Source organism: Podarcis cretensis, assembly GCF_951804945.1.
Source record: "Podarcis cretensis genome assembly, chromosome: 11".
Classification (NCBI taxonomy): Eukaryota; Metazoa; Chordata; class Lepidosauria; order Squamata; family Lacertidae; genus Podarcis; species Podarcis cretensis.
Window position 1 is genome coordinate 33,700,212 of NC_137180.1, and position 22,647 is coordinate 33,722,858.

The window sequence follows — 22,647 nt, forward strand, 5'->3', positions numbered from 1 at the left end:
CTGTAACTGAATATGGAACACTATTTAAGTGATGCCTCCCCACTCCAGGTCCTAAATCGGGAATGTGGAACTTGTTGTTCTCCAGATGTTTGGACTATAAAGCCCATTATCCCTTACCATTGCCCGTGCTGGCTAGGGCTGATGCGAACTGTAGTCAAACAATATGTGGAACGCCACATGTTTCCCATCCCTCTCCTAAATTAAGAAACTTTTTTCAGGAGTCAGTTTCTCAGTGGTACATGTGAGAGCCACATGTGTGTGCTTTTTCCTCCTTAACAAAAACACTTCCTTTTCAACCATTTTCTGGCTGCAGTGAGATCACCATTTCTTTTACAGCATGAGGATGTGTGATGATTCACTGGCTTGTCTTCCCCAGTATATGTAATGCTAAGAGACAGTTGTATCTGCAGCCAGGGTTTTTGTTTTGTTTTCAAAATATGTAAGAGAACAGGGATCAAAAGGGTACTGGAGGAGAGTTACTCTACCAGCTGGGCTGTGTCATTTTCAGCTTTGGGTATACCACTGTTATCCCCAAGGCAGAAACATGATTCACAAACTACCAAGGTTTTTGCAAAGAACTATTGCCCAACTCTTCTGAACATGTTGACATGCCAGTCACCAAAAGTTTGAAATCTGTTATAAGGCATAAATAAATCCTATACTAGTAATTGTCAATACATGAAGTTTGAAACAGAAGAAAGATCTGTTGATTGGGTCTGTTTCAGATGTGTTTCAAAATAGTTGTGCCCCGAGGCCCCCAAGCACTTTCCCTGAAAATAACTTCACACTGACGCACAATTTTGGTTTAAGTTAATGGGCAAAATTTAGGCCACAACTTTATTGATTACAGCAAAGTAAGTGGTATTGGCTTAGGCATTGGCAACAGACTGTAACTGGCTGGTAGTCTGAAAGGGTAAGCACCAAATGAGGGAGCAACATCGATGAATATCAACCGAAGCTCACCCCGGGGTTCCTGTGGTCCTGGCATGGCCCTAGCCCCTCAAGCGGACTTCGGAGGAGATCCAGGACCCCCCAGATTCCTTTACCCTTATTCATGGAGGGGCAGGTGATGGCCGCACCTCCCCTCCCACACACTTCGTTAAGCCAATGCCTAACCGCCAAACCGTGCCTCAGCCATGTTGCGCTGCCGCTTTTATAGGCCCTTACCAATCACGCCACCTGCACTGATTGGCTCAAATGGCCTGGTGTGATTGTGGGACCATAGCGACAAGGCCTGGGCCATGCCCAGCACCTTCAACCTGGTGGTGGTTGTCTCAGGGGCCCGTGCACAACCAGGACCCTCGTTAAAGAGGATCCCATTTACTTATTTTTGTTTGTTTGTTTAAAATATTTCTAGTCTATTCTTCATTACTAAAATCAATCCAAATAATGAAAACCAAGTAGTGGGGTAGGAGAGCTGGAAAAAAGCACACATCTGGCAACCACTCTAAAAAGCCCAGGACACAAATTTTCATGGTCCTGTAGCAGCTACAGTGGCTCATTTATCAGAGGTAATGTATTTAGCATTAACTCTGGAAGTATATACTCGATTCTGATCAAACTAAGCCTCCTAGAGCAGATATTCTGCCACTGAGCTATGACCCTTACCCACAAAACCACTTTTAGTCCTGCGTCAAGCAATGAAATTATGTTCATATATAAAAAAAAATCAGGATTGCAAGATGCATGGCAGTGGAAGACTTACTATGTAAATATAATATGATAACTATGTATGGAAATGACACATTGCTGTCCTGCTACTGCTTATGTCAGGGGAAGTGCTGTAGGCACACAGTGGTCTTTCTCCTTCCAAACTCAGTGGTGGAGGACATCTTCCTTGCTTAGCCACCCAAAACTTTGCCAATGAATTGGAGCCATTAAATTTGGATGAAAAAGCAAGCTTCATATAAACGCACTCTATATAAATGCACTTTACTTTATACCATCAAAAATTTAATTTTATGCAAGGTTAGAGTGATAGTCAGTATTTCTCATAGGACTATATTGTTTTACATTAAGCTCTAAATATAAGCAAGCAATTGAACAAAGCATAAGAGTTCTGTGCCTTTGCATGCTATGTACAAAAAGTTGATTTAAAAGTCCATGTCCTTGAGCCTAATACAGCACCATCGATGGTGATCTACTGCTAATGCAGACCACTTGGAAAAGACAAATTGTTTTGGATAGGCCTTTTTATCTACATTTGTAATTGCCCCTTAATTAAAGGTTACCGTATTTTTCGCTCTATAACACGCACCTGACCATAACACACACATCGTTTTTAGAGGAGGAAAACAAGGGAAAAAACATTCTGAATGAAACAGTGGATGTATCATTTTTGTGCTTCATGCTGTGGCCACAGACATGTGATCTGATGGTGAATTTGGGGTGACCCAATGCAAAAATCCTGAGAATCCCTGTGGATCCATGCTTTGTAACCACGTTTTTGCACCATTGCAGCCCCAGGCAACAGTGGGTGCGTGATTTTTGGGGGGCAGGCTTTAGCCATGGACATGCTATGTGATCTGATGGTGAATTTGGGCTGACCCAATGCAAAGATCCTGAGGATCCATGTGGATCCATGCTTTTTAACCACATTTTTGCACCATTGCAGCCCCAGGCAACAGTGGGTGCGTGATTTTTGGGGGGCAGGCTGTAGCCATGGACATGCTATGTGATCTGATGGTGAATTTGGGCTGGCCCAATGCAAAGATCCTGAGGATCCATGTGGATCCATGCTTTTTAACCACATTTTTGCACCATTGCAGCCCCAGGCAACAGTGGGTGCGTGATTTTTTGGGGGCAGGCTGTAGCCATGGACATGCTATGTGATCTGATGGTGAATTTGGGCTGGCCCAATGCAAAGATCCTGAGGATCCATGTGGATCCATGCTTTTTAACCACATTTTAAGTGGGGAGGGAAGGAAAAACACAGAACACACAAGGAGCACGAGAGGGGTGTGCAGAGAAGCAGCTGGCTAAGAATGCAGGAGAGGGGTATAACGGGAGGGAGGAAAGGAAGGCAAAAGTTTTCCCTCACCTACCCACCCAAGCCAGCCAGCTCTCTCTCTCTCTCTCTCTCTCTCTCTCTCCCTCGTGCATGTTTTCAGCAGCGCGGAGCACAGAGACAACACTCTGCTTTCCCCTCTGCTTGCCTGGAGGGGAGGGGCTTTCCCTGCTCTTTGTTCCGTTTGAGCAAACACAGCAAGGAAACAGAGATGGGTGGGCAGTAAGACCCTGAGGCAGAATGCAGGAAAGCAGCCGCTTCCTCTTTTCAGGTTTCCCTTCTCCGAGACGCGCAATTTGATTTTTGCCTGATTTTTTTTGCTTCCCCTCGCGCCATTTGGCTCCAGGGACCACACATTCGCTCAATAACACGCACAGACATTTCCCCTTCCTTTTTAGGAGAAAAAATCTGTGTGTTATAGAAGGAAAAATATGGGTAAGGACTGTCATTTGTACAGAGAGGGGGAGGAATTCTCAGTAGGAAACCCTGAATGGGACTTCTTTGACTACAAATGAGAAGTTCTCTGAGATGCTCTCTTTATTACTATGTGTTATCATGCTTAAGCATTTGTGTCATGAATTCACTAGTCACATTGCTGTGCCTCAGTTTACTCAGATGTAAAGGGAGATCAATGCCTAAATAATATAAGCACAGTATAGTGGTTTGTTTGTTTTTAAAGGACTTTTGTATTTGGCTTGCTGTGCATTGTGTGACTTGCCTCACTGCTTTAGTCATTTGGAACCATCTGGCTGCACACACATTTAGTTTCCAGTTTATCTTCATGACATAGCTGAGTCTGGAATCTGCTATCCCCAGTATTGTGCAGCTGCCATGTATGTTCCTAGACCATGAGTGGGTCTCTGTAGCTCTCCAGATATTAATGAATGACAACAGCCATCATCCCTGATCAATGACCTTGCTGACTGGGGCTCATGGGAACTGAAGTCTAACAATTCTTGGAAAGATCATAGGCTGCCCACCCTACACCCCACCCCCACAACCATGCACAGGAATGCCCCCTTTTAAATTTGTAAAATGTAGGATGGAATGCCAAACTAATCGTTGTTTCTTTTCTTCCAAATATGTGATCAGAAAATGGACCTCGCCTCCTTGTGGAAGCAGATCAAACAAAAATCTTCTCACAACGGGGTGGCAATGTTACACTGCCATGTAAATTTTATCGTGACCATGGATCATCTGACTCGGGATCCCATAAAATTCGGGTCAAGTGGACCAAACTCACCTCAGATTACCTCAAGGAAGTGGATGTCTATGTTGAAATGGGATATCACAAAAAGAGCTATGGGAATTACCAAGGAAGAGTTTTCCTGAAGAAAAACACTGAAAATGATGCCTCCCTTGTAATCACAAATATAATGCTGGAGGATTATGGGAAATACAAATGTGAAGTGATTGAAGGTTTAGAAGATAACACAACTGTCGTATCTCTGGACTTAGAAGGCAAGTAGTCCTGGAATTGCTGGTTGTTGTTGTTGTCATCGTCATCTTTCTTATCTACCCTTCACCATTAAGGTCCCAGGGCAGGTTAAAAATACAACATAATATAAAATACAATATCAAAATCAGATGTGTGTGTGTGTGTGTGTGTGTGTCTTCAGCTTATGGTGAAAGCTATACAATGAAGATGACAGACACACCTTTTGGAGACACTGTTTCACAGCTTACATACATAGAGCTCTTTAGAAAATTTACAACTTTAACTGCTGCTAAATCCCCCTACTTCCACACCAGTGTGCCAATGTATATCAAGAGCCCTGAACTACCTACTTCAGAAATAATATCTGCAAGGGGAGATATCATGAACTACATCACATGCAGTTTGGTTCTTAGTCAAGCAAGGTTATGTCACTTTCATTAACTGGCTTAGATCTAATGCAGCAAGAGATTTTGTAGGGATGCATTTGAAGTATGCCATTATGTACAAATATTCATGCTGCAACAATCCAGGTAATTTTGCAAGTGCCACAACATTCCTTGTCTTGCAGGTTGCAGGCTAACATGTCTGCCATTCTTATTTTATTTTATTTTTTCTCTTAGAAAATATTAACTTTGAATCTGCTTCCCAATGAATAAATAAATAAATATCCACTAAAAGTTGACATGAAATTAAGGTGACTTGTTTTATTTAGCCATGAAATTATCTGTTGTCTTTAAAGAAACAGAAAACACACAAACACACACACACACACACACACACACACACACAAAAAAAAAAAAAACCCACAAGGAATTTAAGCAGCTACAAGTTCTCTGTACATGTTAATGTTGTGGCACATTTCATTTTCCATTCTGTCAACACAAGTTAGTTAGAAATCATGTTAGTAATAGTTTTGGATTTATCTGTGATGAAATCAAGTTTTGGTCTTGGTACATTAAATCAAGTTTTGGTCTTGGTACATTTTTAAGGGAGTGTCTTTTGATTTGTGTGGTGAACTCAGCAATTACATGAAAGTGAGTTATTTCTCTCACTTTGAATCTGGTCCACCAACTGCAACAAGGTGTGTTCAAGCCATAAACACGTTTAAGTTGCCACATAACTGACACTGAAGAATACATGATTGTGCACAAATGGCTTCTCTATATAATGCTTTTTAAAAATTACTTTTTCAATCCTGTTCTGGTATCCATTCATATTTATCTCTGTGTTTTACTTTGTGTCCCTTCCAAAAGAGACTAAGGTTGCAAAAGCCCCAAAAAGGAATGAGATGGAAGCTGGTGGGCTTCTAAGAATTTAAAGCTCTCTTAGTCCCCTGCCATGCCCCCAAACCACAGCATTATTTAGACATGCTTTTGAGCATGCTTAAACCTTACCCTCCCCATTACCTACAATTTCTAAAAGATTGAAAAATCCAAAGCCCATAAATTCCTTCTGCCCTGCTGGTAGAGCCAGGTAGGATATTAAATGAGACAATCAAACCACATTTCTCCTAAGGCTTGCAGCTGAAGTCACCGTATTTGAGATAAAAATGATCATAGGTTTATAAAAAGCATATATATATAGCTGGTTTGATCTAGAAAAAAGGGCCTCATTCAATTATATGGCAATCATACTTTCCTCTCTTCTCTTTACATTCTACAGGAATGTTTAACTTCTTGCCATGGTTATGGAAATTTACACTTGAAAATGCAAAAGAGACCCTTTAGAACAATTCAGCAAAGCATTATCTTTCTTTTAGAACAATTGAGTTTCTTTCCTACATGACACTTGCACACAGTCTTCAGTTGCCTGATGGAACAAGTGTAACCACTGATGAAACTGTGAATCAATAAGACACTTGTCCCTAGATAATGGTCTTATTGGATGATGCTTGGCAGATTGACAAAAACATTTATTTCCAGGAATGTCTCTAAGCTGCACAAAACAGTTAATCATTCGTATGTAACTTCACTCAGAAACCATATTTGTTATAACAATGACATCTACTCTCTGTTTCTTTTTTTTTATATATATAAATATTTATTGAGATTTTTTTAAATACAAAATGCAAAAATGATAAACAATATAACATGTATCATAACACATTTTTCAAAACTTCTTTGGACTCCCTCACGTCTCCCGCTCCCACTTACATCATTATAAATTTTTTCCAGCAATTTATCATCTTATTTATATTCTTAAACCTTATTCAGTTAGTTTAATCTAATCTCCAAAAGTTTTATGTTTTCCTCAGTCTCACTTATCGTCAAATTCAAATCTAATTCAATGGTAGGCAATTATTTATGATCTAGCATCCTTCTTAGCATTCGACCAAATTACAATACTTTTGTAAATAAATCTTGAATTTCTTCCAGTCTTCTTCAACCCTCTCTTCTCCCAGGTCTTGAATTCTACCAGTCATCTCGGCCAGTTGCATATAGTCCATCAGCTGCATCTGCCACTCTTCCAGTGTGGGTAGATCTTGAGTTTTCCAGCTCTTAGCGATAAGTATCCTTGCTGCCGTTGTTGCATACATAAAAAATGTTCGGTCCTTCTTTAACACCTTCTGGCCGACAATGCCCAGAAGGAAGGCCTCCGGTTTCTTAGTGAAGGTATACTTAAATACCTTTTTCAACTCATTATATATCATTTCCCAGAAGGCCTTCACTCTAGGGCAAGTCCACCAGAGGTGAAAGAATGTTCCTTCATGTTCTTTACATTTCCAACATTTATTATCAGACAAATGGTATATTTTGGCAAGTTTAACTGGGGTCATGTACCATCTATATATCATTTTCATTACATTTTCCTTCAAAGCATTACATGCAGTGAAGTTCAGCCCAGTGGTCCACAACCTTTCCCAGTCCTCAAACATGATATTATGCCCAATATCCTGAGCCCACTTTATCATAACCGATTTAACCATTTCGTCTTGTGTATTCCATTTCAACAGCAAGTTATACATTCTTGAGAGTACCTTAGTCTTAGGCTCTAACAGTTCTGTTTCCAACTTCGATTTCTCCACCTGGAACCCTACCTTTTTGTCATTTTTAAAAACTTATTTAATCTGAGCGTAATGTAACCAGTCTCGCACTTTATCCTTCATTTTCTCCAAACTCTGCAATTTCCAATTGTCTCCGTCTTTTTCTAATATTTCCCAATATTTTGGCCATTTGGCCTCCATATTGGGTCTTTTTCGGGCCTTAGCTTCCAGAGGTGAAAGCCACCTCGGAGTTTTGTTTTCCAATAAGTCTTTGTATTTTGTCCAGACATTAAAAACTGCTTTCCTGACAATATGGTTCTTAAAGACCTTATTGATCTTAACCTTATCGTACCATAGGTATGCATGCCAACCAAAAGCATTGTTAAACCCTTCCAAATCCAATACGTCAGTGTCTTCAAGTAGTAGCCAGTCTTTTAGCCAGCAAAAGGCTGCGGCTTCATAGTACAACTTTAGGTCCGGCAGGGCAAAGCCCCCTCTTTCTTTCGCATCAGTTAGTATCTTAAACTTAATTCTGGGCTTTTTGCCCTGCCAGACAAATTTAGATATATCTTTCTGCCACTTCCGAAAGCACTCTGTCTTATCCACAATCTGCAATGTTTGAAACAAAAACAACATCTTTGGCAATACATTCATCTTAACAGCAGCAATTCGGCCTAACAAAGAAAGCTTCAATTTTGTCCAACTATCCAAATCTCTCTTAATTTCAAACCAACATTTTTCGTAGTTATCCTTAAATAGACTCAGATTTTTTGCTGTTATGTTTACCCCTAGGTACTTTACTTTTTTAACCACAGTTAGTTCTGTTTCTCTCTGAAACTGTTCCGACTCTGCATCTGTCAGATTTTTCCCCAACACCTTAGTTTTCTGTTTATTTAGTTTAAATCCCGCCACCCGACCAAAATCTTGGATCAGTTGTAATACTCTTTTTGTACTAGATTCTGGCTCCTGCAGGGTCAGAACTAGGTCATCTGCAAAAGCTTTAAGTTTATATTGTTTCACTCCGACCTGAATCCCTTCCACCAACCGGTCCCCTCTAATCATATTCAAGAGCACCTCCAGAACTGATATAAATAACAAAGGGGAAATCGGGCAGCCTTGTCGTGTTCCTTTTTCAATTTTAAACTCTTCAGTAACCACATTGTTTACTATCAATTTAGCCTTTTGTTCTGAATATATTGCATCAATCCCATTCTCAAAACCCCGACCCACTCCCATTTCTTTTAAATTTCCCTTCATAAATTTCCAAGAGATATTATCAAAGGCCTTCTCCGCATCTATAAAGATTAGCACTGCTTTTGTGTTTATATCAGTTTGCAAAAGTTCCAAGATGTCAATAATGTTCCTTGTATTAGCAAACATGTGTCTACCTGGGAGAAAGCCTGCCTGATCTTTATGAATTACTTCGTTTAAAACTTTTTTAAGTCTACTTGCCAAAACATCTACAAATATTTTGTAATCCACATTTAAAAGGGAGATGCGACGGTAGTTCTTAAGTTGTGTCTTTTCAGCTTCCGATTTTGGTATCAATGTGATGAAAGCTTCCTTCCACGATTCCGGCGCCCTCCTCCCCTCCATAATTTCATTGCTAACCTCCATCAGTGGTTGTATCAAATGGTCTTTTAATATCTTATAATACTTGGAGGTTAGCCCGTCTGGCCCTGGAGATTTGCCCAGTTTCATGTTTTGAATGGCTTGTTCAATTTCTTGACATGTTATTTTACTGTTCAGGAGAGATCTATTTTCTTGTGACAACTTTTTAAGTCCATTTTTCTCCAAAAATTGTTTAATCTCGACCTCATTCTGCGGCCCTTGGGTATATAATTTTTTGAAATATTTCTGAAAACACTTTCTAATCTCCGTGGGGTTCTGAATGTTTCTTCCTTCAATTTCCAAATTTGTAACTGTATTCAATTTTTGTCTCTTCTTCAACTGCCAAGCTAGCAGTTTCCCACATTTATTTGCCGATTCAAAGGTTTTTTGTTTCATTAATTTAATCTTCTACTCTATTTCCTGATTTATCAGTTTAGAATATTGTGCTTGATAGAGTTTGATTTCTCTCAAGATCGGCAGGGACTTCGGGTTTGATCTTAACTTCTTCTCTAATTCTTTTATTTTCTCCAAAATCTTATCTTTTCTGTTGTTTTGTGTCCTCTTCCTTGCAGCATTCTGTTGTATCATCTACTCTCTGTTTCAAGGGGCTTCCTTCTCCTGGTGCTAATTTTTTTGTTTGTAAGCTGCTTTATAGATCCTGGCTTTCGAATTCCCCAAATTCCCTGAATTTGTGGATTCCCTGGGATAGCCCTGCAAGTAAAGCCATTGTGGTGCCCTCCAAATGCTGTTGGCCCACAGTTCCCACCATCCTTGACCAGGCTATGCTAGATGGGGCTGATGTGAGCTGTAGTCCAACAACATATGGTCATCATATCAACGAGGGGCAGGATCTTGTAGATACAGCACTAATAAAACTTCCAAGTTTGTTCTGGGATGGGAGAACTCTGTCAGAAGGAGGGATCATATCTTAGAGTTGGGGCACACGCTTATCATTCCAAAGGTCTCTGGTTCGGTCCTTGGCATCTCTAGCTAAGAGGATGATATAGCACTAAAGCGACAGAAATCTGTTAGAGACTGTGCAGAGCTGCTACCAGTCAGGGTAGATGATTCTGGACAAATAGTTTTAAGGGATTTAGGTCACCAGAAGAGCACATGCATTTCATACAGAAGGTCATGGAACCAAGCCCTAAAATCCTCAGGTAGGGCTGGGAAAGATGAGCTGCTGCCAATTGGTGGAGAATGCCCTGGATTGACCAATGATCTGACTCTACGGCAGTTTCCTCTTTTCCTGACCTTGCTTCCTGAATGCAGCTGTGGGAGAGCAATGAATTATGGTGTGAGATTTTAAAAAATCACAGTATTACAGTAACATCAATTGGAAAAATGCTTGTTAGGCAAATATGCATGCCAGGTTAAGATGGTTACACTATGGTGGACTGCAGGAAGCTCTACTGTATCCCATGTTGACTCTAGCTATGAGAAGTCTGACATTTTTGTTTAGACTAGCACCAAAGGAAGCCAATTTCTTTACTCTGGCTGAGGCTAGCCTCTTTTTTTCCATGTGGACTTATGGTACAGGAAATTTAAGTCTCTCTGTAAATACAGACCAGTTATTCTTAAAACTGATAATTGACTGCAGTGTTAACTCAGCAACTCCAGCACCCTTTGCAACTGTCACAGTTAAAATCCTAAATCTAAAATTTGTCCTCAGAAAATGGTATCTATCAAAGCATACTGATTTCCACAACACAGGCTTCTCAGAATGCAGGGATCAATGTTAAGTGGATATCAAACGTCTCTAAGTGACTGTTTTTTGCTCCAGAATATCTTCTGCCAGTATTTTGGAAGAAGTAAATGGATGTCACTGTATGCAGCTGGTAAGCTGAGCCTCCAAATGAGAGAAAGATGGAATTACATGACTATGGGAAAAATAGCCTTTTCTGTTGGCTGGGTCTTCCAAGCTGAAGAGAAGTGTTCCTCAGCATTCAGATTTTGGCAGAGCTTTGGATAGGGCACATGAATATTTATTAGCTAAGTCTTTGGCTTAGTAGACCAATATTCATTCTATAGTGAAAAGCAGATGTTAAATATTGCTCTCCAGTGGTACCTAATAGCACTTAACTGTCAGAAAGACTCAGCTTATTTTTTTAAAAAGCACACATTTAAGAATGCTAGATCATTAACACCAACACTGTGCTGAACAACTGCAATTAGTGGTTTCTTGTACAATACACTGGATAACCAGAAACATCAAGTGACAACAGCAGTTGGGAAAATGTTTGCATTTTATAGGTAAATAAGTTATACCCAATATATCTTATTTATCCATTTCTTCCCTTTGAAATACTGCTCTAAATAATCACCTTTTGAGCCTTAGTACCTTAGAGGCGTACTTGAAGAAGACTCAACAATTTCAGTTGGTCCAAAATACAGTGGCCAGATTACCAGCTGGTGCTGCTGTTAGAACCCATATCACCCCTATTCTAAAAGAACTCCATTTGGTGCCAGGCCAAATTTCCAGGCCCAATTCAAGAAGCTTACAGTAATGTTTAAAGTCTCAAATTATTTAGGCCCCCCCCAAAAAATCTGAAAGATCACCTCCTTCCCTACAAACCATCCTGAGTGTTAAGTTCAGTAGAGGGCCCCTTTTTAGTTCCACCTCCATGGACAGCTGTGAGTCTAAAATTACTCCCAGGTTGTGCACCTGGTCCTTCAGGGGCACAGGTACCCCATTCAGAACCAGGGAGTCCCACACACCTGCCTGCCCCTGTCCCACAAAACACTACTTCTGTCTTGTCAGGATTCAACCTCAATCTGTTAGTCACCATCCATCCTCTATCCTTCAACCACCTCCAGGCACTCACACAGGACACATTCACCGCCTTCATTGGTTCTGATTTAAAGGAGAGGTAGAGCTGGGTATCATCCGCATACTGATGAACACCCAACCCAGCCCCCCCGGTGATCTCTTGCAGTGGCTTCATATAGATGTTAAAAAGCATGGGGGAGAGGACGGAAACCTGAGGCACCCCACAAGTGAGAGCCCAGGCATTGGATTTATCTTTGTCATCCCATGTTTCCGTAGTTCTCCAAGGATGGTTTGAAAGCGTTAGCTGGCACAGAATGCTGTGACACTTGTTTTAACAGGACTGAGTGACACCTAACATTTCCCTTCTATTTTTGGTTCAGCTGCCCTGGCTTCCTTTCTGGGTTGTTGCAAGTTTTAATATGTGTTGCTAGGTCTTAAAATGTCTTATTATTGATACATGCTTTTACAGTTTAATTTTTAATTGCATTGTACATAATTTCAGATGCCATATTAAGGGCATGGAATAAGGTATATTGTAAATAAACAAATACACTTTGTAAATACAGAAATAGGCTTTGTTTTAATTTGAGCATCTTCAGAAAAATAGGCAGAATTTTTAAATGTAGACGTTGATTCCAGTACATAGGCTCTGATTTCAGTTTGAATTAAATTTTCCTTTCAAGAAGGAAGTGGAGTAAGGTATCTTTCACAGAAATGCTGCAGACCTGTTTACTTGGGAAAGATGCCAGTTTGGCTTTTAGCCCTGAATATGAACTAACTATGCTTTACAAAAACGTAACTAGAAAATTTTAAACAGTTACTGTGTAAATATGAATGCCTTGTTCCCACTGTACCGTTTAGAATATGGGCACAGAGTTAGTTAGCAATGTATTTTTCCTTTCTAACTCTTTGCACTTTAGTTTATTCTAAATTATTCTCAAGGGGGGGGGGACTTCATGTGTATTTGTTTCAGATTGTTCTCTGCATTCCCACAATGCACTGCTGTGCATTTGACATAAGAACCTGCCCTAATATTGAGACTATAAGAACATTAAAAAAATTCTGGATCAGGTGGAAAGGTCCATTTAGAAGAAGAAGAAGAAGAGTTTGGATTTGATATCCCGCCTTTCACTCCCCTTCAGGAGTCTCAAAGCGGCTAACATTCTCCTTTCCCTTCCTCCCCCACAACAAACACTCTGTGAGGTGAGTGGGGCTGAGAGACTTGAAAGAAGTGTGACTGGCCCAAGGTCACCCAGCAGCTGCATGTGCAGGAACAGAGACGCGAACCCAGTTCACCAGATTACGAGCCTACCGCTCTTAACCACTACACCACACTGGACCTTGGCAGGAATTCAACATTGCACTGAGGCGATCGTTCTGCCAGGACAAGCATTTTGGCTTGCCAGATGGAACGATCCTGTCTATTTTCAACCCCTGACCCCCGAGCCAATTTAAGGGGGGGGGGAGTATAGTTTGCAGGGGGTGCATGTGCAGGCGTAGAAGAGTAAGGGAAAGCCCCACTGAGCAAGCAGAAGCCCTTCTGCAGCGCTTCCACTGATGGGACTTGCTAGCTGAATCCTGGCCCTTGTATTGAAGAGTGCTTCACTCACCTGTTCAGCTAGGAAACTCCAAAAAGGGCTTCCCCACCAGCATCTGGCGTTGACTTCCCTCGATAAATCCTCATAAAAACAGTTTAAGGTCTCAGTGGAGGGGAAAACCCAAGTCATTCTCCATCTAACCTACCTTTGATGCTAACCCAGCAGCAGAATGGTCACAGAGCCATAAGCTGGGAGCACACATGAACATGCCTTGGGACTGAGCCATTGTTTGGTTTAGTGTGTGATGTGTGAACCAAGACATCCAGTTGCTGTTCAGAGATACAGGTTTCATGTAGCTACAGTATCAGAGCTAACAACCACTGATATATTTGCTCCATAGAGATGGTGCTGAAAGGTGCAACATGAAACCAGTGGCATAGCGTGGGGGGTGTGGGGGGTGCAGGGGGTGCCGGCCGCACCGGGTGCAACATCTGGGGGTTAGGGTTAGGGGGCGCAAATTCACGGGTTAGGGGGCGCAAATCCATGGGTTAGGGGGCACAAATTACTTGCCTTGCCCCGGGTGCTGACAACCCACGCTACGCCACTGCATGAAACAATGCTTTATGTGATAACTGTTCATTATGACCCATACCAAAGAACATGTTTGCCCAGTTCTCCATATGTTGTTGTTGTTGTTGTCGTCGTCTAAATGAAGCAGTCCCTCTGCCAACTTGATTTCCTTTGCTCTTCTGGATATTCCCTAGGTTTCTCCATTTTGGTATTCTTGTTCTGTGGAGAATAGAACTGATCATTGAGGGTAATGTTTCTAATTGGTCATGGCCCACACTTGAGAATAGCATGTGGGCTGTTCCAACAGGAAAGGGTGTGATTCTGTCTGAGAGAGAAGCCTTCTGTCTGCGGAGACAGGCAGAACTCTCAGACTAAACAGCGCACTCGCTGACAGCCAATATCTCCAGATATAAAACTTAACAGGTTGCTCTTTTGGCATCATATACATGTAACTCTCTCACCACCACAACCCTACACTTCCAGCAAATGTTCCTTGCACCTCTTCTGATGACATTCATGTGTGAACACACACATGTTTAAAATTATAGTTAAACCATTCATTTCACCCACTTCTCTTTTATTTTCTCTCTCAGGCATTGTATTCCCTTATTTCCCACGACTGGGTCGTTACAACTTAAACTTCCACGAGGCTCAGCAAGCCTGCCTGGACCAAGATGCAGTTATCGCTTCGTTTGACCAGTTGTACGATGCGTGGAGAGCAGGCCTGGACTGGTGCAATGCTGGCTGGCTCAGCGACGGGTCAGTGCAATATCCCATTACGCATCCCAGGGAGCCTTGCGGTGGGAAGAATACAGTGCCTGGAATCCGGAATTATGGCTTCTCAAATAAAGATCAAAGTAGATACGATGTCTTCTGTTTTACATCCCATTTTAATGGTAAGGAATTTTGACTCCCTTTTCAAAGGGGCCCGATGGTGCTTTAAGGGGAAAGAATGACAAGCCGGAACAATTTATTACTCATTTTGGGAAAGGATCATAGCTCACTGGTAGAACACATGTTTCGCATGCAGAAGGTCACAGGTTCACTCTCTGGCATCTCTGGTTAAAATGATCAGGTAATGTTTGGTGGGAAAGGCCTCTGCTGGAGACCCTGAGGGTCAAGCTCTGTGTTATGGTTAATACATACTGCACAGCTATGCCTGTGATTTTTCTTAAATTAATTACAGCTGTAGGGGGCTCCAGTTGTTATTGGCATGGCAACATGCAGGGAAAGGAGGGTTGGCACCACTGAGAACTTTTTTTGCTAAGCCTCCTAGTCTAAGGGAAGGGTGTTTTGGGGGGCGAGGGGACGCAGCTGGAGAGAGAAGGAGTAAGCCTCCACTCCCTGCATGCTTCAATCCTGATAACAATCAAATAATCTGTAATTAATTTAAGGAGAACAAGAGGCACAGTCACACACTATGCATTAATTGTAGTGTGTAGTTTTTCATGAGAAACAGTGCCAGTGAGGTTCAACAATACTGGGCTTGGTGGATAAATAGTATGATCTAATACCATTTTATTTTATTTTATGGAAATATTTCCATCCTAATGAGAACCTTCAGCTCAAAATTCAGGGGTGTGGTGTGAATGTGAATTAAAGGGTAGCTGTGTTTTTTGTCCAGTGCTAGAGCACAATCATAAATGAACTTGCAAAGTCAACTGAATTGCTCTATATAGCCTGGAAATCACTGGTCTGTTTAGGAGGGGAGGGGAGGACCATCACACAACAGACTTCCCTCTTCAGCAACAACTTGGACTGTCTTGTGTTCCTCAAACATGGGCCTCTCCCATATGTCTTAACTTGTATGCATGTTGGGGAGCAGATGTTTGGCCTGTAGCCTGCGAGCTCAGAGATGCTCACATTCTCCGCTTACGCACGCTCTGGGTATTGACAATTAAATTTATTTGCCCTAAAACATGCAAAGAGCAAATACTTCTCTTGCTTTGAGCAATCCTGAGTTTGCTTTTCCAAAACAAATAGTCTTCAAAACCAGAGTTAAAACATTGTGCAAATGTTTACCTGATCCGGATCCAGCTAAATTGTTCCAGAAGGGGATGGTTAAGTTAATGCAAATAAATCCTGTGCCATGTAAGCAGTTTTATGCAGTTTGTAGAAAAGGGGATAAATAATAAACAAACAACCAGGCATGAAAAAGGGCTAGTCAGCCTTTGAATAATTGCAATGAAAATTCATTTCACTCTGTAAGGTCTGGTTCCTTCATGCCCCTTCTTCATGTGCAGATGTGTGAGCATGCTTGCATTATGTAATAGAGCAAACTGCTTCCTTAGCATCTCAATTATAAAAAACAACAACTTATGCACAGACATGGAAACAGGAAGACTATTAGAAAGAATATCATTAATTCTATAAACTTCTGCTGCCTTCCATCTGTAAGGGTAAAGGATGGGTGGTCTGGTATAGGAATTAAAGGGGTTGTAGACGGAACTAAATGTGAACACAATCTCTTCCATACCCTAAACGTCAATTGAAGAAAGGGATTGTGTAGTTTCCCAATCCTCACCCAAGAAGGATTTTAAAAAGGCAGAGCATTAATTGAAGGAGAGCTGGGCAGGAACCTTAAAGTCTGGGCTTGTGCCTGGAAATTGCAGCGCAGAAGGAAATCTGGATGAGCCCCATGTCTGTTGCAGCAATATTAACAGAGTCCTGTGTCACTAAAAAACTAACAAATGTATTTATTATGGCACGGTTTTATCAAATGCATGAAGTGAATTGAGATTTCACTCCATGTAATGATAAAGTTAGCCTTAGTCCAAGGAAGCTCATGGTATAATAAATAAATGTGTTCAAATTTATGGTAATGCAGTTTTTGCTGTGTAATATAGACATTTTGTATCCTTCATGGTTCATAGTTGCATGCTGTATTTCATTTTTTAAAAAACTTCAGTACAGGGCGCATCACTTAATATCAGCACAAGCTTCTGGTTTGTGGCTATAGGTAAATACAACGCCACTGCTTATCAAGAGCCAATGTAATGTCCAGCACTATTAATGAGAGGCATTGTGCAACCGCTCTTACACAAACAACAGTAGTCACTTCAAGATTATATAGCGAGATCTGTTGAAAGCTGGCAAAAGAATAAGTAATTTTTCTAGAAAAAGAGAACTGTAATTTTAACTTCCTTGCTCAACAGTGATTGCTTTAAAGAACTGTAAAGAAAACGTATTATAACTATCTTGTTCTTGATATTTTCTCTGCTTTCATTAGGCCGTTTTTACTACCTAATACACCCAACCAAGCTGACCTACGATGAAGCAGTGCATGCCTGCCTCAAAGATGGTGCACAGATTGCTAAAGTAGGCCAAATGTTTGCAGCCTGGAAACTCCTGGGATACGACCGCTGTGATGCCGGCTGGCTGGCTGATGGCAGCGTCCGCTACCCCATCTCTAGGCCAAGGAAACGCTGCAGTCCCACTGAAGCAGCAGTCCGCTTTGTGGGCTTTCCCGATAAAAAGCACAAGCTCTATGGTGTCTACTGCTTTAGGTCATACCAGTGAATGTACCTAGAGCACAACAACATCCGATCCATCATGTGAAGGATTTTGTTTCAACGAACTCATGCAAGTTACCAAAACTGTGATAAATCTTTTTTACTTACTGTAAAGAGTCATTTTCATAAAAAAAAACCCCCAACCTATTAATTTGTTTTGGTTATTTTTTTAAAAAAACTATCATTCAATAGATATTTTAAATTAATATAATTTTAAGGAAGCTCTAGGTAAGGAAGTGCTTGAAGTGTAACTGTTTAAGCTACGTCATTCCAACAAAGCATATTTTTTCATGAATGGGGCATGCAATAGCTTGATGATTGCTGGGACTTAAGTTAAGGAATGTAAGGCTACTCAAAGCAGACACCTTTCCGAGTTTACATATTTGCATCATGTTAAAATAGAATAATGAGATCTGCAGGTCTGAACTACATTAACCTTTCCTTGACTGCCATGTGGTTTTGCGAGCAGTTAAATACAAAGATGTGAACATGAGTTAAAGTGACAGTGCTTTTTGAAGTCTGCAATACGAGAACTGCTTCACTATTTAAAATCCTGCCTTTTATCAAAACCTGCTCAATAATCTCATAACATTCCAACAAGCACAGCTAAATCTTCTGAACGTCATTCCCAGTCTTATTGTGTATGTAGTAGATAATGTGTGTATGAATAATTAAAGGATGGGCCCTACCTTCTTCTTAATGCAAACTAAATATGCCTGAGATGTATTGCATTACCTTTGAGTAGCTTTACGGAGAGGATTTCTTTGTCTTTTCTTTTTTTAACTTTAAAGGCCATTTTCCTAAGCAGCATTTACTCAGGGCAGTTATATATAAATGAACTGCTGGACAGAAAGAAACACAAATGTCTGAAATTTAGCAGCTTGATTCATGTTAGCTTTTAAAATAGTATTGTCTTTATAAATGAAGCATTTAAATATTTAATATTTCTTTCTTAGTTATACATGTGAAAGACAAACATTTGAATGAATCTTGAAACATATTTATCCACTCTATGATTACAAAAGAAAAAAAAACATCTGATCCCAATTATGAAATGGGAAGATATTTCTGTAATCAGTTCCCCATGTACATTCCAATTTGCGAATGTAGTTTTTCTTTGCATTTCCCCACTCATGGTAATGTCATGCCTATGGTGCTGTCTCTCCACTGAAGTGAAGGAGCAAAGAATCCCCATGCCCACAAATGATCAGGAAGAATATTATCTACTTCACCTAGATAGTGTTATTTCTGACTCTCCAGCTGATCAGTATTCCGGTTATGGGATATTAACCCCTGCTACAGAACCCAGGAAAAGTTACCTATTACATGATATTTCTGAGGGAAAGCATTAAAAGAGCAACAGATGCAACAGCGTGGGCAGACCTGCCTAGAAGACAAAAATTAGTTCAGTTGAAACTAATGTGAAAAATTAGTCATGAAAAATTAGTCCCATGGCCTTCAATGGAACTTAAAGTACAATTCTAAACATGTCCGCTGAAAAGTAAATCCCATTCCAGTTATTCCCAGATAAGCAGGTTTAGGATTTCAGCCCAACTAGCTGGACAGTTGACAGTGAATCAATTTTTCAATAGTTACAGTAGCTTCATACTTCTATATCAAGCATGGTTTCTTATTTGCCATGCAAGGTAGCCTTATAATATATGCCTGTGCTTTGATATACATATCACAGCATTCAAATACTTGTGAGCGGTGTAGTCAACTGATTGTAATCTTTACTGGCTTATTTGAAGGGACCAGATGTACTGATTGTGTCCCACATTTGCCATTCTTTCAATAGGAGGCATAGAATGTCAAGTACTAGTTGGTGCCAATGTAATCAGCTCAGGGCAAACTTACGTGGTTTATAACTAAAATATGAGGAGGAGGAAGAAAATCAAAGGAAAGGGCATGTGCATGCATTGATTAAAACATAGTGCAATTGTCTCAAGATTCCTTGTTGTGCAGTTTTAATCAACGTGCAGATGTTCTGGTGCTCACTGCAGAGGATCTGTACCCATGCAGAGTCTTGAACAAAGTCTGGAAATAAAACAGAATAGTGGGTCACTGATGCATTGGTGACACTCTGTAAGCAAGATCAGATATAATTTGGAAAGCAGCCACTACAACTCCCATCAGTCCCAGCTTGCACAGTTGGGATTTGTAGTCTAAAATATATGGAGGGTACCAGGTTGGGAAAGTCTGTTCTAAAGAAAACGGGAGTGAGAAAGTTTTCCATTGGCTAAAGGAAAATATATATTTCAGCAGTTGCTACACTGCACTCTGCCTTTTTTAGCACCCTGAGACTGTAATCCTATATCTACTTAACTGGAAGTAAGACCCATTTAACTAACTGGGATTCACTTTTTGAGTTGATATTATAGGATTGAGCTGTGAGGCACTTTTATTTGTAAACAATGCAAGGTTAACGTTTGCAAAGTATCAAGTCACTTTCCAAAGCTTCTCTCAGACATAGAATAATAATCCAAGCTATCAGAACCAAACAATGGTTGTTTTAAAAAAATGACATTCATCAGTTTACTGTTAAGACAAAGGGCATATACTACTCTTTCCTTGGAACCATGCTTGATCACATTTAAATGTGATTATATTCTGTAGTGTAGCACAACTGATATGCTTTCACAAATATTTCTGTGCAGTTTTTATTAAATAAATAAATCAGTTTCCTCATGAGCTGAAAGATCTATTAACTAGGTTATGTGGTATGAGTATATTAGAGTATTGTGATATATTATGGTTCCAAACAAACTCATAATACCAAATGCATCTTTGCATGAATTTGAAAATACCTTTTTAAAAAAAAAAAAAAAGAATTGAAAATGTTAACATGTGTAAAAGCATAAGGTGAATGAAATTGCTTAATTTTCTTGAGAGTCAGTATTTCTAGAATGGGCTTACAGTGTAATTGTATTGGAGATGAATTTAAAATCCCCTCTACAAGTTTTACCCTTGATTTTGTGGTGCTGATTTATCTGGTTATGGTCATGGGATTGCACTGAAGAATAATTTTATCCCCATCCTTTTGTTATGGATTTTTGGACTTGGTTCAATTTGCTCTCAACACTGCTTTCCATTCTGCCACTTGTTCATATTAGGGTTTGGGGGTTTTCGTTTTCTTCTGAAGGTAAGCCATGTGTACTAGTGATTATGTATGTCAAAACTACACATTGCTTTTGCTTTGTATCTGATGAAAAAATACAGCTATTTTAAGCTCCTTGATGCCCTTAATTATCAGTTGAGAAACATAGGGGGAAAGAGATCACTTGGACAGCAGTGCATTCCTTTTATTTAATAATGAGACTGAGTTACACTAAAACAGTAACCAGAAACTCTGCTTAACTTAAGTTAATGGGTGGGCATTTCTGTGTGCTTTAAAATACTTTAACAAAACAAAACCCCCAAATCTATCAAATTCTTTAACTAGAAGGAACATCAACACATTTTTTAAACAATCATTTGCATACACAGTACCTTCACTCCCTTGTACTTAGAGGTAATTTCTTTTTTAAAGGCTTAGAGAAAGCAAATGACATTGAATGATATACTGTGTGTCTCTCCCAAGAGCTGACCACACACACTGATGTGTGCATTCACGAACAAATTACACCTGCTGGCTTGTACCAACTTAGAATGCCTGTGGGGTTACATGTATGAATACTCTGAATTGCCAGTAACACCCTGTCCATGGAAAGCTAGAATGTCAAAGATTATCATGTAGACTGATATAATATTATGGTTCTAACATGACGGCTTTTGAGACTGCATATTTCTTACTTACATTCAAACACTGATCCCCTACCTGAATTCTAAAATGATACAATCCCACATTAAAAAACAAAACAACCTAGACTCTTGGGGAATCTGGATTTCTGAGTTCAGCTCTTTTTTAAAAAGCTTCATTCATTTTATTTTTTAGCATAGGATAACCTGATCTGAACAATTCCTCTGGGTGGAATTCAACATCGCATTATTTCAAGTATTCTATCTGCACAAGCATCGTAGCCTGACAGATGGAATGATCCCCCATTCTCCCATGTGCAACTGGGGATTTCACTTGGATTCCCCAACCCCACTGATCTAATTTCAGTCATGTTATGTAAGTGAAAGCTTTAGCACAGGGATTCCACTGATAGGGTCTGTTTGATGAATCCCACCATCTGAAATTTGAGTCTGGCCAAAATCAGCTGTATGTTGGATCTGATAACCTAACAGCACCTTAGCAGTACCCAAATCCTAAAGGCGACCAAATCCTAAAGCCAATATATCAGGACACACTGAAGGTAACTCTAGTGTATGCCCATAACAAGAAGGCTTTCCCTCAAGCTATTAGCACATCCCTGAACATGGCATGGGTAGAACCATGAATTTGAGGGTGGCATCCAAGCAAACCAGTGCAGCACCAGAGAAATATTAAAATGTGGCAAAGAGACAAGGCAAGAGTAAGCCTTTCCAAAATAATTAAGGTCAATTTCATTTGAGCTCTACATTTAGATACAGTTGCAGCAGCTTTCCAGCACTGCACCCAATTCAAATCAGTTTCTGTGCCTACATTATTAAAGACCTGATGCATTCATTTTCTCTCATATATTCTAACTGAAGTAAGAGTAGTTTTGGATCCCAAGTGATGTCATAGTGCAGGTATATAAGGCTGCAGAAAATAACTTCTTACATTGTAAGGGGTTAGGTGGGAAAATAATAAAATGTAAGCTCACAAAGAAAATCAATACAAAGTAAGCAGAAATGATTTTTTTATATAGTTGCTAATATGAATATTAATACATGAGCTTTACAGCATTACTGGGACTTGCAGAGCATTCTTCTATGAGGAAATGGTGCTTCAACAATGTCTGAAGGGAATGCTTAAGAACTGGTTTTATGTCGGTGCTACTGTTCTTGGAAAGAAAGAAACCACCCTCGGTCATAATAAGAAATGAATTAATGCACTGTGTCATTTTATTGTATTTTCACGATGTATCTGAATTTTAATGTCCCCTCGTATGGCAACAATTAAATCATGTTGATCTTTTCAAAATGAGAACTTCTTTCTTTATAAGCAAAGCGTCTCTTTTATTCGTAAATAAATCTCTATCTGTGTCACTTGTCCCTCACAAGGACTTATGAGTGAGGGAAGGAATAAAAGTTAATATATTTTCAACTCTTTCTCTTCTTTGGTATCCAGAAAATTATTACAATAATCAAA

At 40.0% G+C, this 22,647-nt stretch overlaps 1 protein-coding gene across 4 annotated transcripts in view; it reads left to right on the forward strand.

Moving 5' to 3' along the window:
* The window catches only part of HAPLN1 (hyaluronan and proteoglycan link protein 1), a 64,488-nt gene extending 41,942 nt beyond the window's left edge, over nt 1-22,546 (forward strand). For all 4 annotated transcript variants that reach the window (XM_079995762.1, XM_079995765.1, XM_079995763.1 and 1 more), the window contains 3 exons: nt 4,100-4,468; nt 14,511-14,813; nt 17,147-22,546. In XM_079995762.1, the coding sequence (XP_079851888.1) occupies nt 4,100-4,468; nt 14,511-14,813; nt 17,147-17,436 (962 nt within the window). In that variant the 3' untranslated portion in view covers nt 17,437-22,546. The remainder of the gene's footprint in view (nt 1-4,099; nt 4,469-14,510; nt 14,814-17,146) is intronic.
* Nucleotides 22,547-22,647: the final 101 nt, after the last annotated feature.